We start from the raw sequence: 12055 nt of genomic DNA, 5'->3' as shown, positions 1-12055 counted from the left end.
TTTCTTTCTGGGGCTTCGGTTCGTTTCCATGTCTGAAATAGACACGGCCTCTCTATTTCACACATTGCACTGTTGGACTGGAAAATAAGGACTTTCTCTCTAGATCAGGTCTTATCATGTTATAATTAAGTGACATTATTTTTCTTGTTTAAATGAACATGCATGAACAAGAAAAACTAGTAACAATATATATATATATAGCTTAATTGTTGTTAATAAATAATATAAAATTTCTTGTTAGCATTTGTACATGTAGAAAAACATTTTAATTAAAGAGCAAGAGGGATGATACTAAGTCCCACAAACTAAAGTCAAGCCAATTACTGTGGGATGCTTCTCTTATGTGTACTCTTTTTTTTATTATTATTATTTCAATTTACCAAATTGAAAGGGAGCCCAAAAGCTGTGCTTTGAAAATGTGAAATTTCTCGAAACAAACAAAAAGAAAACAAAAGATGAAACATAAATAATGGATCAATTAAGCTAAGCCCTCTCAAAGACTTGTTTAAGAATAAGAAAGAGGTAAATATCATGGAATAAGGTTTGATCCTATTTATAGGGATTCCATAAATATTCCATTTCAAAAAAAAAAAAGTTTGAAACAATTGGGATTTTTTTGGAGATTGGATGCGGTTACTAATTCATGATCTGGCATGTACAGAATGAAAACGAGAATTTTTATGAAAGCCTTTCATTTGCTTCTCTTCGATGGAAGTTTTATTTTCCCAGAATGTATCCTAATTTTTTACCTAATTCTTCTTCTGATGATCGATTCAACCTCTGATAAAAAAGATATGCCTTAGTTATATTTCATCTCTTCAACAAGTTTAGCAATGAGTATAATGGCCCTACTGTTCCGATGGAGAGAAGAACCTATGATTAGCTTTTCGAGAAATTTCCAAACGAACAATTTCAATGAAATTTTTCAATTTCTTATTTTACTATGTTCAACTTTATATATTCCTCTATCCGTAGAGTATATTGAATGTATAGAAATGACTATAACAGAGTTTCTCTTATTCGTATTAACAGCTACTCTAGGAAGAATGTTTTTATGCAGTGCTAACGATTTAATAACTATCTTTGTAGCTCTAGAATGTTTTAGTTTATACCCATACCCATTATCTGGATATACCGAGAAAGATGTACAGTCTAATGAGGCTATTACGAAATATTTACTCATGGGTGGGGGCAAGCTCTTCTATTCTAGTTCATGGTTTCTCTTGGCTATATAGTTCGTCCGGAGGAGAGATCGAGCTTCAAGAAATAGTGAATGGTCTTATCAATGCACAAATGTATAACTCTCCAGGGATTTCAATTGCGCTTATATTCATCACTGTAGGAATTGGGTTCCAGCTTTCCCCAGCCCTTCTCATCAATGAACTCCTGACGTATATGAAGAAGTGTGGTTCATTCGAAAAACATTTAAGAGAAATTAATTCAAGTGTATGAATTTTTTATTTATTTATTTATTTTTATAAGAAGTTATAGGATTTTTTTAAAGGGCACCAACAAAATAGAGGCTTGTTTCTCAACAAAATTAGTGCCTAAACATATGTTCAGACATGGATTTATGCCATTAAGCTATGGTATTATGCCTTCAATTTCAAAGTCCGCAAATAACAGTACAGGAAGCTGTAGAAATCCAAGCGGATGCAATGGATAGCCAGCCACAAGATTCCAAGTAAAGTTCTGATGAATGTCATATGCAATTTGATCAAACCTGAGGAGGTGACATAAATGCATTCGGCTAGCAAATGAATGGACGGACACCCAATCAGACATCATATCATTCACCGATATTATAAAAGTGTTCATAGTCTAAAACTGGTTAAATTGGATGGATTTGAAAATCAAGCAGATGAAATACTCTTCGTAGAACGTATAGGAAAGGTTTTTACTACTGAGGCACTGATCCTAGCATCATCAGATGGGATTTGCTTGCAAGGTTTGACTCACGTAAGCTCAAACCAGACAAAGCAGAACGGTACTCACAATTTGGAAGCAGTAGCGCCCCTGTCATGTGAAAGGAAGTGTACTTACAAATTTGTGGAAGTTCAGGATATGAAGGAACTGTATATCAAACGTGTTCATATGGCTCTGAAAACAATTTATGTACACTGTTAGACTACTTTTCAAGTTAGCCACCTATTTTTAGTCCATGATGCCCTGTAGAATCTACAAGGCAGAGGTTTATTCTTGTAAACAATGAGGGCACCGGTTTGTCTGAACAACACTATATGACATGGTTTCCTCTATGTTGTCAGAGTTTCAGTTACTCGAGAGTTCAGAAATTGAAAAGGAAAATTGCGCTGATTTGTTATGTTTTGACATCGAAGAAGGTATGGTGCTTTAAAGCCTGCCCCCGGCTTTCTATATGTAAATATTAGTGATTGATAATAGTTCTTGTTTCACTTTCTGGGTGCTGTTATTGGCTTCTACTTTTTTTTTTTTTCAACTTGAGCTCATTTTGATATGCCATTTATTATGATTAACTTTGTCCAGTATGTTAGCCAGCAAAAGAAAGAAACTTACAGGCTAAATGATTGCGAAGAAATGAAAAACTTCCATGGATTCAAAAAGCGACAACAATCTAACCTACTGACATGAAATTAGTGGAAATAAGAAGAATGCAAACGCCTATTATAACAAAAGTAGCAGAAATCCAAACTTTTACCCTTCCTTAATCCGAAAGAGGATAGATATTTGTATCTCAACAAGTGGTTTAAATTCTTTAGAAATCGTTAATAGGAAGTCACTCATGTCCACCACTGCCACTATAGATGTTATCATACAATGGCAGCTATGGCAGCTCTGATCAATGGACCAGGCCAGTAGAACCACTGATGCACCATCAGAAGCATCGATTGCTAAAATGTTGGCACCATCCATGAAGTCCTTGCAATAGGTGCAGTTATGCCCAAACTTCCTCTCTTTGGATCCTCTGCTGTGGCATACAAGGTGTAGACAAGTCCAGAGGCCACCACAATCTCACACCTGATGATAGCGCATTTTAAATAAATAAGAAACGAATGCAAACCGTGTCCATAGGTCCAGTATGTTATTTTCCATCTTGAAGGAGTCAAATCAAGAGGATGAAATCCTCTCGGAAGAACGTACAGGAAGGGTGGCCACCGTTGAGCTCACTAACTAGCATCGTCAGGTGGGATTTGCTTGTGAAGTTTGACTTAGGCATCTTCAAACCAGCCAAAGAACAGAAGACACAACTTGGACGTCGCAGCACCCAGCAACGTGAAAGTAAATGTTCTTATAAATTCGAGGAAGTACAGGATATGAAGGAATGATGTCATCGTTTCGTGCTTAAAGCCCTGTTCTTATAATTTGTCATGTTTTTCACTTTCTGGGTTTTGGTATTGGTTTCTTAACTTTTTTTCACTAAAGCAATTCTCTGATATGATTAAGTTTGTCCAAGGATGTCAGCCATCAAAGGAAAGAACTTTCATGCTAAATTAATGATTTCATAGAAAACAAAGCATTTCCATTGATCCAACGGGTAAAAGGCAATTAAACAGGGTACCATCCACTTCTATAAAACAAGTGGAAACAAAAATCATACAAACAACAACATCAAAACTACCAGAAATCCAAACTTTATGCCTCCTTAATCTATATGGGGAGAGATACTTGTATCTCAGCAAGTGATGATGCGGTTCTTAGAAATCAGTGGTGGGAAGTGGCTCATGTCCACCACTGCCAATGAAGATGTTATCGTAAACAAGGGCAGCAATGGCAGCACCGATGAATGGACCAAGCCAGTAAACCCAGTGGTTGGTCCAAGTCCAGCTCACAACAGCAGGACCAAAAGAGACAGCTGGGTTCATGGATGCACCATCAAAAGCACCACCAGCTAGGATGTTGGCACCAACAATGAAACCAATTGCAATAGGTGCAATAATGCCCAAATTTCCCTTCTTTGGATCCACTGCTGTGGCATACACTGTGTAGACCAGTCCAAAGGTCATAACAATCTCAAAAACTAGCGCATTCCATGCGCCAACCCCAGATGATAATCCAAAAGCTGGAGTTTCCTGCAGTAGAATAAAAAAATTAGAATGGTAACAGAACCTATTTCGGCCTGCTAACATGTTTAAGTATTCTTGGTTGGCATTAAGCTGTTAAGAAAATTTGTATGCTTAAGTTAATCTCTTACCAATCCACCAGTGGCAAATTTAAGTAGCAAGCAAGCAACAACAGATCCTAGCAACTGAGCAATCCAATACAAAATGCTCCTCAACAGTGTGATATTTCCGCCCATAAGTGCACCGAAGGTCACAGCCGGATTCACATGACCACCAGAAATGTTAGCGCCAACCGAAACAGCCACAAAGAGGGCGAATGCATGGGCCAATGCGGCAGCTACTAGACCAGAAGGAGTAGTCGAAGCATTGTCGGTCAACTTGTCTGCCAAGATATCAAGCCATTTAGTCCTTGGCAAGCATGAGGAAGCAAATATAACTTTATCATCCCACTACCAAAAGTGAGCAACTTATGGGGGGAGATGCATTTCTCTTTTCATTTGGAAATTAAAAAAAAAAAAAAAACCATTTTAATTTTCAACCATTAGTTAATTAAATCAGCTTACGTGGTGATAATAATATTACTTTGTTTGTATCATTATATTACCAAGTGTCACCTGGTCATTCGATGAACAAATCTTACGTAATATTAATTATTCCAAAACAATGATGATTTAATTAACCCATCGTGTAATTTGATCTTTAATCCAAATTAATATGTAAATAAAGTTAATTGCAAAACAATAAAAACATATAATTAGAGTTGACATCTTACTGAAAGCCATGCCAGATCCTGAACCGGCAAATACAAAAATAAGCATGGAGATGAACTCTGCCAATGCAGCCCTAAGTGCATCTGGGTGGCTTGCCTCTCTAGGTGTTCCAAATGCTATTCTATTGATAGGCATTTTGTTGAATCTGAGCTTAGTTTCTACTTTCGCTGAAAGCACGAAGCACTGTATTTGATTTTTTAGGAGCTCTCTTGTTGCTGTTCCTTCTTTAATAGCTAGTCTCGAGGGACACTTTCCCTTTATATATACCTGAAATAACGGCTAAGGAACTGGTCCAACCGGTTACCCGGTAAAACCATGGAGGAGGGAGGAGTGGAGAACGACTAGGGAGGGGCACTTGATTGGCGGAATGACGGTAACTTTACAGCTAGTGAAGGCGACTTTTGGGTGGATAAGATTGTAACACGTTTGTGGTGGAGATTGAATGTAGCTTGGAGAGACATCTGGAATAGCCGACCAACAGAGGTGGCTGGCGGGCCCACTTGCCTAATGGTGTCCTACGTTAGTGCCTTGTCACTAGCTAAGATCTTATTATCTTGTGGTGTGGTTACCGCGATTTGGACGGCGAGATTTCGAGTTGGGACGTGGACCGACCTTTGAATATTCAAAATCAAATGTCTGTCGTTTTAGGTGATGGGCTTGTGGGACCTTTTCTTCGGGCCCATCAGTATTACTGTAGGCTGACTGTTCTTAATCTCTTGACTCTGAATTATTATTTTTTATTCTTTTGGGTATTATCGGTGGAAAGGGAGCGTTATGAATCTATATCGACAAATTTTTTATTTATTTATATTTTATCTGGATGGCCACAATAATCTCGAATTAATATTAAAATATTAAAAATTAAATATCTTGTTGTTAAATCTTGAGTTACAATTTACGTCTAAATTCATATTTTATGGAATTGTTTTTCCCTCGTGAAATATGCATGTTTATATCTATCCAAGTATATAGTTTAAACCCTCCAGTATTTTTTTTTAAAATTATATTTGAAAAAAAAAACTTATGATTATGTTTTCACTTTGGTTCCAAGCATCCCTAACTTATACTGTTGATAAAGTAATTAACACGTGGAAATAATAATAATGTATACTGTGGAAAAAGGGGTCCAACATCAATAATTTGCACCATCACTGTAGAGCAATCGGAAGAAAAGGCGTGTAAGCAAATAACTCAACCTTGCAGATCAATGCCATGCAGGACTGCCCCTCTCGGAGTCTCCATGATAATTGACTCTCGTAGATTTTGTCTGAGGAATCGGATGATTGATGATCGAGCCGAGAGAACAAGATGCAGGAGTTGATTAGTTCAGTAGCGTTTATGTACTTACAGAATATTTTTTTTTTAAATTAATATGAGTTTTCAAACTAGCTTTGTATATATCTAAAAAAACTCGAAATTATAACTGTTAAAAATCAAACAGGGTTAAGTAAGGTTTTCTTTTGTAAGCTTCGATGCTGGCAAGTGGGATGAACAGAAATCTTAGGACCCACGTTTGAAAACCCGTGTGGTTGTTCACAGTAGGAGATGGAGGAGACGGCTTGGATTTCCCAGCAGGGTAAGAGAGAATTATTGAGAGGAACAGTGCTTGAAGAGCGAATATTGATTGGATAGCGATGAGTGATTATTACTTGCACAAACTTCTTATTTTACTAATTTCTATATCCAAGCGTTGGGTTGTAAAGAGAAATAATCCAGTTTGAGTAACTCGAGATCGTAATATCAATGAGGTGGTGAATTACGCTTTGTTGATTTCATGCTTCTGTTAAAGAGTTGATTATTTGCCTTTTGGGGTGGTTTTATTTATTTATTTTAAGGAGATCACTGCTCTATGATTTATAGCTTAAAGCTCCAGCTAGGGTTATCAGATAAGAATTGATATATAATTTATATTATTTTTATGCCGACAAAGGCATATGATAGTATAAGTTAATCCATTAATTACTACTTATTTATATAAATCCAATATAATCTACGTCTACGTGAACATGTGGTGGAGAACTTTTGTCATTGTTTTTACTTTTAGGCTGCCATCTAATTAAATAATCCAAGCGCCTCATATTTAAACAATTCAAAAGGATTAAAGCTGGCCGACTTTTAAAAACTATCCACGCCGGACGTTGAAGGCGCCAGGTGACGACACAACTTTCCCTTTAAAATTTGCCCTTCCATCATGCAAAAGCCTCGGCGCAATATATCGGTGACTGCGAGTTTTTTAGTGGTTATTTTTTAAAGTTTTTTTTTTATTTTTAAAATATATTAAATTATTTTTTATTTTTTAAAATAATTTTTGATATCTGTACTTTAAAAATATAAAAATACTAAATTTTTAAAGAACATCATTTCAAATACGTTCCGAAACCACCTCTTTTTTTTTTTTTAGATTAACGTGGGTGTCTGGGCCAGTTTGCGCGCACCACGACTAATCCCACGGGCCCTGAAGTTAACGACCATGTAAGCCTCCAGTGGCCATCATATGAGCAACCAAGGACTCGAACCTGAGACCACATAGGGCCGAAACCACCTCTCTTAATCTGGCTAGTAAGCTTTATTTTCTGTTCTTGTGACGAGGTCCCATTTTGAAGTCAAGAAGCAGAGGCAGCCTTCAAGAAATTTTGTTTGCATATCACTCTCATTGATTATTTTTATCATGTGATAAATTAAATCTATGAGCACCATTCAAATAATTATGTTTTGTTTGCTGCCGGCAAAGGACAACATCAACTCTCATTATTGGACCGACCATTTCTTTCATGCCCCAAAATTTATGTGTCGCCTCCATCATCTCCCATCACTCGCCATGATTGAGATTCGTCCTTTCTTGCGTTCTTCTAGCTGCTTCGTCTCTCCGTTGTCACCAACTCTCCACTGAAGAACTCCACTGGATTTTGTCACAAACATTTCTGTGGGTTGGGCTCCTACTTGTGAGCCCAAATTCATACACAAAGCGGGCTAAATGCAATAATTTCCCCCCCACCCCTCTGGCAATTTATAGTTTTAACCCTAAAACTAGAAAAAACATTAAACTTTAGCCCCTCAAGAAGAAATTTCCTAATCCAGGCCCTTAGAAAAATCTACTGCTCCGCTAGCAGGTGGAAGTTGGCTTAAAAATATTTTTATAGCTAGCTTGTAATTACAGTCTTCACTAGAGCATTACTTCTCAAAACAGTGGAAAAAAAAATCATTATGCTTAAAGTGACCAGCTCTATATGTCTTCAAAGCAAATTTTTCGAAACCCAGCAAGATAAATGGCAATGTCGGTGAAGGTAAGGCCATTAGTAAGCCCATTAAATTCCTCCTCTTTCTTCATGATCTAAAAAATATGCAATGGCCGTGGCCTTGTCAAAGAACCTCTCATGTCGGTCCATGGTCATAAGGCCTTTGAATTGTATTAATCCAATAGACTAAAGCCCAAACACATAATCCATTCGGTACCTGTACTATCCAATATCCATTCATTATTTTAATCCAAATCCAAAAGGGATAAATACCAAAAAAAAAAAAAAAAAAACAGAGAGGGAAACTATAGCCTCTGCATGACCACAGGCTGCATATCACATCAAGAGCCAAACCACACTATCCAGTATTTATCACCTTATGAGAGGCTAGAGCCGCCGCTTCTTGTAGTCAACAATGGCAATATTTTCACTCTCATTGAGTTGGGCTTCCACTACCTTATCCCAAAAGGTCAGTGTCAATTTTCTCCTCACATTACGGTTCATCTTCCTCTCACATCTTTGTTGTGAAAGCTAATTCTTGTATATTTTATCTCTCCCTCTTTCCAGTTAAGTGTCCCTGGTTCAAATGAAATATTGCCTAGAGTAGCAGCATTTTCTGGCAATAACTCTGTAACATGCACGGTGGAGGCAACCGTCAATGAAGAAAGTAAGATACCTTTTTAATGTATTCTCTTCAAATTCACTGCCAGTACCATGGTAGAGTGTGTAGAGTCAGACACCGTCTCAACACGGGAATCGTGTTTGCTGTCCACTGGAATACACATAATCACTGATGGATTTGACTTCACCTCCCAGGATTAGGATATTTTGCTTGAACTACGCAAATCATCTACGAGTTATCTTCCTAATATATGAGCACTGTCATGGGGTTTTCGAACAATTATTGAATAAACTTTTGTCTTATATTGCCATTTTATTGTAATCTATATAACCAACTCATGCCCCTTATGTTGCTCGATGCTATCCATGTGATATAGGCAATTGCAAGAGACGCCTGCTACTGCTAGGAGTTGGAGCGCTAACGACAAGTTTAGTCCCAGCAAATTTCCTTTTTGCTGAAGGTAATTATAGACTGGTAGTTATCTCTATCTATTAGCGGCTAGTGTGCAAATGACTTGTTGAACCTTTCTCAATTGTGGCACTGTGTAGAGATACCAAAGAACTACACATCTTTTGTGGACTTTGAAGATGGGTATTCATATTATTACCCCTCAGACTGGATAGTAAGTTATGCAATCATATGATACTGTGTAAATATGAAGTTTAGCTCTCCAAGACTCAACAACTTCTCTTGTCCATTTCTTAGGATTTTGACTTCAGGGGACATGATTCTGCATTTAAGGACAGAACGAAGCAATTGCAGAATGTTAGGGTGAGATTTATACCAACCGAGAAAAAAGACATTCATGAATTGGGTCCAATGGAGGAGGTAGAAAGATTTTAATTTCATTCCCTTTTCATGTCATTAAAGCCTAAGCACGGTACTTGACATGCTTTTCGTATGTCAGGCTATATACTTTTTGGTGAAGCACAGGTATGCAGCACCAAATCAAATGCCAACCATATATAGCATGCAGGAGGTTGTATCATTGCCTATCCTTTCAGTTTATTGATTCCTATTAGCTGAAAATACTTCCTTCCTTCCAAATCTGGCTATGATTAGACCCTCTTAATGCTTGCTGATGTCCTACTTCCTGCGCCAAAGATTTTGAGTTGCTCTTTGCTAAGAAAATCAATGACCTGTCATTCTTCTGTGAAGTATGACAGTCACATGCAGCAAGAAATTATGAACGTGAAACTTTCAAATTTTCTTGAAAACGAGGTGTATAACTTCATGTGAATTAGCTTGTGATGATGGATTTTAATTTGAGAAAAGTTCCAGCTTTTGGTCAGTGGAGACATTCTCTACTGGCACACTGAATCTCTTTGATGGCTTTCTTCTGAATGCAGAAAACCGTAGAGGGAAAAAACTACTACACCTTCGAGTACGAGCTTACATCTCCAAACTACTCAAGTGTTTCATTTGCAACCATAGTTATTGCCAATGGTAAGTATCGTATCACTTGAATTGCTACCATGTGCCGACAGAAGTGAAGGAAACCGTGTAAGACGTAGGAAAAAGATATAGATGAAAGTGCTTTTCAGAAACTGGATTGTTCAATGGTTGTATATCTGTACAGGGAGATTTTACACTCTGATAGTTGGCGCAAATGAAAGACGGTGGAGAAGATATCGCAGTCAGCTTAAAGTGGTGGCAGACTCTTTCAAGGTGCTTGATATCTAAAATGCTATACTGGTTCGTGTTGAACGAGAAATTTTCATGTGTAACATGTATATACTTGACTGGCAAATTTTTGGAATAAGAATGCTTTTATTTATTTGCTTGGTCTTCGCTTGACTCTTGCCTTGGCTTGGTTTGGCAATAAAACTGACGATGATGCTATCGTGCGCGCCTATATTTATTGTGACTGCAATTGACATGGAAAAAGGTGAAGCTACAGCCTACATGAACACCGAATGACTGATATAAAATCTTGTGGAAAATGAAATTGTCCAATACTAGGTTCAGGGCGGGCAGGCTGTTTTCAGAATCAAATCAGTCAGACATCTGAAAAACATGCAATCCTGGGAAAACATTCATTACGATGTAATGAGCAGTAGGTAAATGCAGAAAGTGAAATTCCTACATATCCCTCATCGAATTTATCATAGTTAAGTTTCTAAGCATCAGATATATATCCATCCTAATAATAAACAGCATCAAACATCCATTCTGAGAAAAGAAAAAACAAAACATCAAACATCGTATTGGTTTCCTGCAAAAACATAACAATGGCGCCTATCTAATTGACAAACAACCGATTAAAAGCCAGCCAGTTGATTCATGCCAGTAAAAGTTAAACAGATTACAATCTAACCACGTGGTTATATACAAAGATTACAACAAGTTTTCTCACCCCTTTTCCTATTCTAAACTTTCAAGTTCACAGTTGTAAAATTTACAGTAAACACACCCAAGCTAGTCAGTTGCATAAATTCATCAAGGAGGGAAATACTAACGACGGAGAACAAAAACCAAGAAGCACACCCCACTAGGACTAGAATTATCTCCTCTGCCCGATCTCTTACTAATGAACAAATCAATCATGGAAACAAAACCAAAACATAACGCTTCCCTCCAAAAAGAATATGGTATCTAGCCCCAAGAGCATGTTCTCACCAGCCAACAAAAATCCAAGATCCCTATATCTAGATCCTACATTTGAACAACATAGCTAGCACTGCCACCATGCAAAAGAATGTTACAAGCTTCATCATTCTCATTAGCTTCTTGTGCACTCTGGAAACTCCAACCAAATAATATTCAAGGCACCCTGGCAGATATAAATGTTTCCGGCAATTTAAGATGGCCCAGGATAAGAACTATACAGAAGAACCAAATACAAATTTCAACAGTGTAAACCAAACCTTAAATTAGTCGATGTTGACGCAAACCCTTTCCAAAGTGAGGCTGCATCAATCTGACATACAAACCATTCTTTGCCATCAAAGAATTATGGGTCCCTTCCTCAACAATTCGCCCTCCATTTAGAACCACAATGTTATCAACATGCCTCATCATTGCCGCTCTATGAGCTATCAGAATGGTAGTTTTGTTTCCCATAACCAGAGTATCTAGTGCCTCTTGTACCACACGACTTGATTCAGATTCAATGGATGAGCTGGCTTCATCCAATAACAAGATGGGTGCATTCTTGAGCACTACTCGAGCAATTGCAATTCTCTGCTTCTGTCCTGGGGTAAGGTCCACGCCCCTCATTCCCACATGGGTGTCATAACCATGAGGCAGGCTACTGATGAAATGGTGAGCATTAGCAATTCTAGCAGCCTCTTTCATCTCAGCTTCACTTGCATTGTGCCTGGCATATATAATATTTTCTTTTATAGTTGTTGAAAAGATAATTGGTTCCTGCTGAACAAGACCTAG

The 12055-nt window shown here is 37.6% G+C and overlaps 3 protein-coding genes across 3 annotated transcripts in view; 1 reads left to right on the top strand and 2 right to left on the bottom strand.

Annotated features, from left to right (window-relative positions):
• Positions 1 to 3465: 3465 nt before the first annotated feature.
• On the bottom strand, positions 3466 to 5073 carry LOC105127499 (aquaporin TIP1-3-like). Its single transcript, XM_011028827.1, has 3 exons — positions 4813 to 5073; positions 4172 to 4422; positions 3466 to 4049 (listed from the first exon to the last, which is right to left on the bottom strand). Exons 1-3 carry the CDS (start codon positions 4943 to 4945, stop codon positions 3675 to 3677), a joined length of 759 nt encoding a protein of 252 aa, XP_011027129.1. The 5' UTR covers positions 4946 to 5073; the 3' UTR covers positions 3466 to 3674.
• Positions 5074 to 8332: 3259 nt separating this feature from the next.
• PNSL1 (PsbP-like protein 2) lies at positions 8333 to 10448 on the top strand. Its single transcript, XM_011028826.1, has 8 exons — positions 8333 to 8515; positions 8614 to 8713; positions 9045 to 9128; positions 9217 to 9290; positions 9374 to 9496; positions 9576 to 9647; positions 10018 to 10114; positions 10248 to 10448. Exons 1-8 carry the CDS (start codon positions 8462 to 8464, stop codon positions 10349 to 10351), a joined length of 708 nt encoding a protein of 235 aa, XP_011027128.1. The 5' UTR covers positions 8333 to 8461; the 3' UTR covers positions 10352 to 10448.
• A 397-nt stretch (positions 10449 to 10845) lies between these two features.
• LOC105127666 (ABC transporter B family member 20) overlaps positions 10846 to 12055 on the bottom strand; it is an 8154-nt gene continuing 6944 nt past the window's right edge. Inside the window, exon 12 of the mRNA XM_011029045.1 lies at positions 10846 to 12051. Coding sequence (XP_011027347.1) covers positions 11537 to 12051 — 515 coding nt within the window. The 3' untranslated portion in view covers positions 10846 to 11536. The remainder of the gene's footprint in view (positions 12052 to 12055) is intronic.

This window comes from Populus euphratica, unplaced genomic scaffold (genome assembly GCF_000495115.2).
Source record: "Populus euphratica unplaced genomic scaffold, PopEup_1.0 scaffold13.1, whole genome shotgun sequence".
Taxonomy (NCBI): Eukaryota; Viridiplantae; Streptophyta; class Magnoliopsida; order Malpighiales; family Salicaceae; genus Populus; species Populus euphratica.
The sequence above is the reverse complement of the archived record's forward strand: the minus strand, read 5'-3'. Positions and strand labels throughout refer to the sequence as shown.

What these genes read in the sequence shown, in the direction of transcription:
- LOC105127499 (XM_011028827.1), bottom strand. Translation starts at nt 4,945, where the DNA reads ATGCCTATCAATAGAATAGCATTTGGAACACCTAGAGAGGCAAGCCAC. An exon ending in AGGATCTGGCATGGCTTTCA is followed by an intron (nt 4,423 to 4,812) that starts GTAAGATGTCAA and finishes ATATCTTGGCAG; the next exon opens with ACAAGTTGACCGACAATGCT. An exon ending in AATTTGCCACTGGTGGATTG is followed by an intron (nt 4,050 to 4,171) that starts GTAAGAGATTAA and finishes ATTCTACTGCAG; the next exon opens with GAAACTCCAGCTTTTGGATT.
- PNSL1 (XM_011028826.1), top strand. Translation starts at nt 8,462, where the DNA reads ATGGCAATATTTTCACTCTCATTGAGTTGGGCTTCCACTACCTTATCC. An exon ending in CCATATATAGCATGCAGGAG is followed by an intron (nt 9,648 to 10,017) that starts GTTGTATCATTG and finishes TTCTGAATGCAG; the next exon opens with AAAACCGTAGAGGGAAAAAA. An exon ending in AACCATAGTTATTGCCAATG is followed by an intron (nt 10,115 to 10,247) that starts GTAAGTATCGTA and finishes ATATCTGTACAG; the next exon opens with GGAGATTTTACACTCTGATA.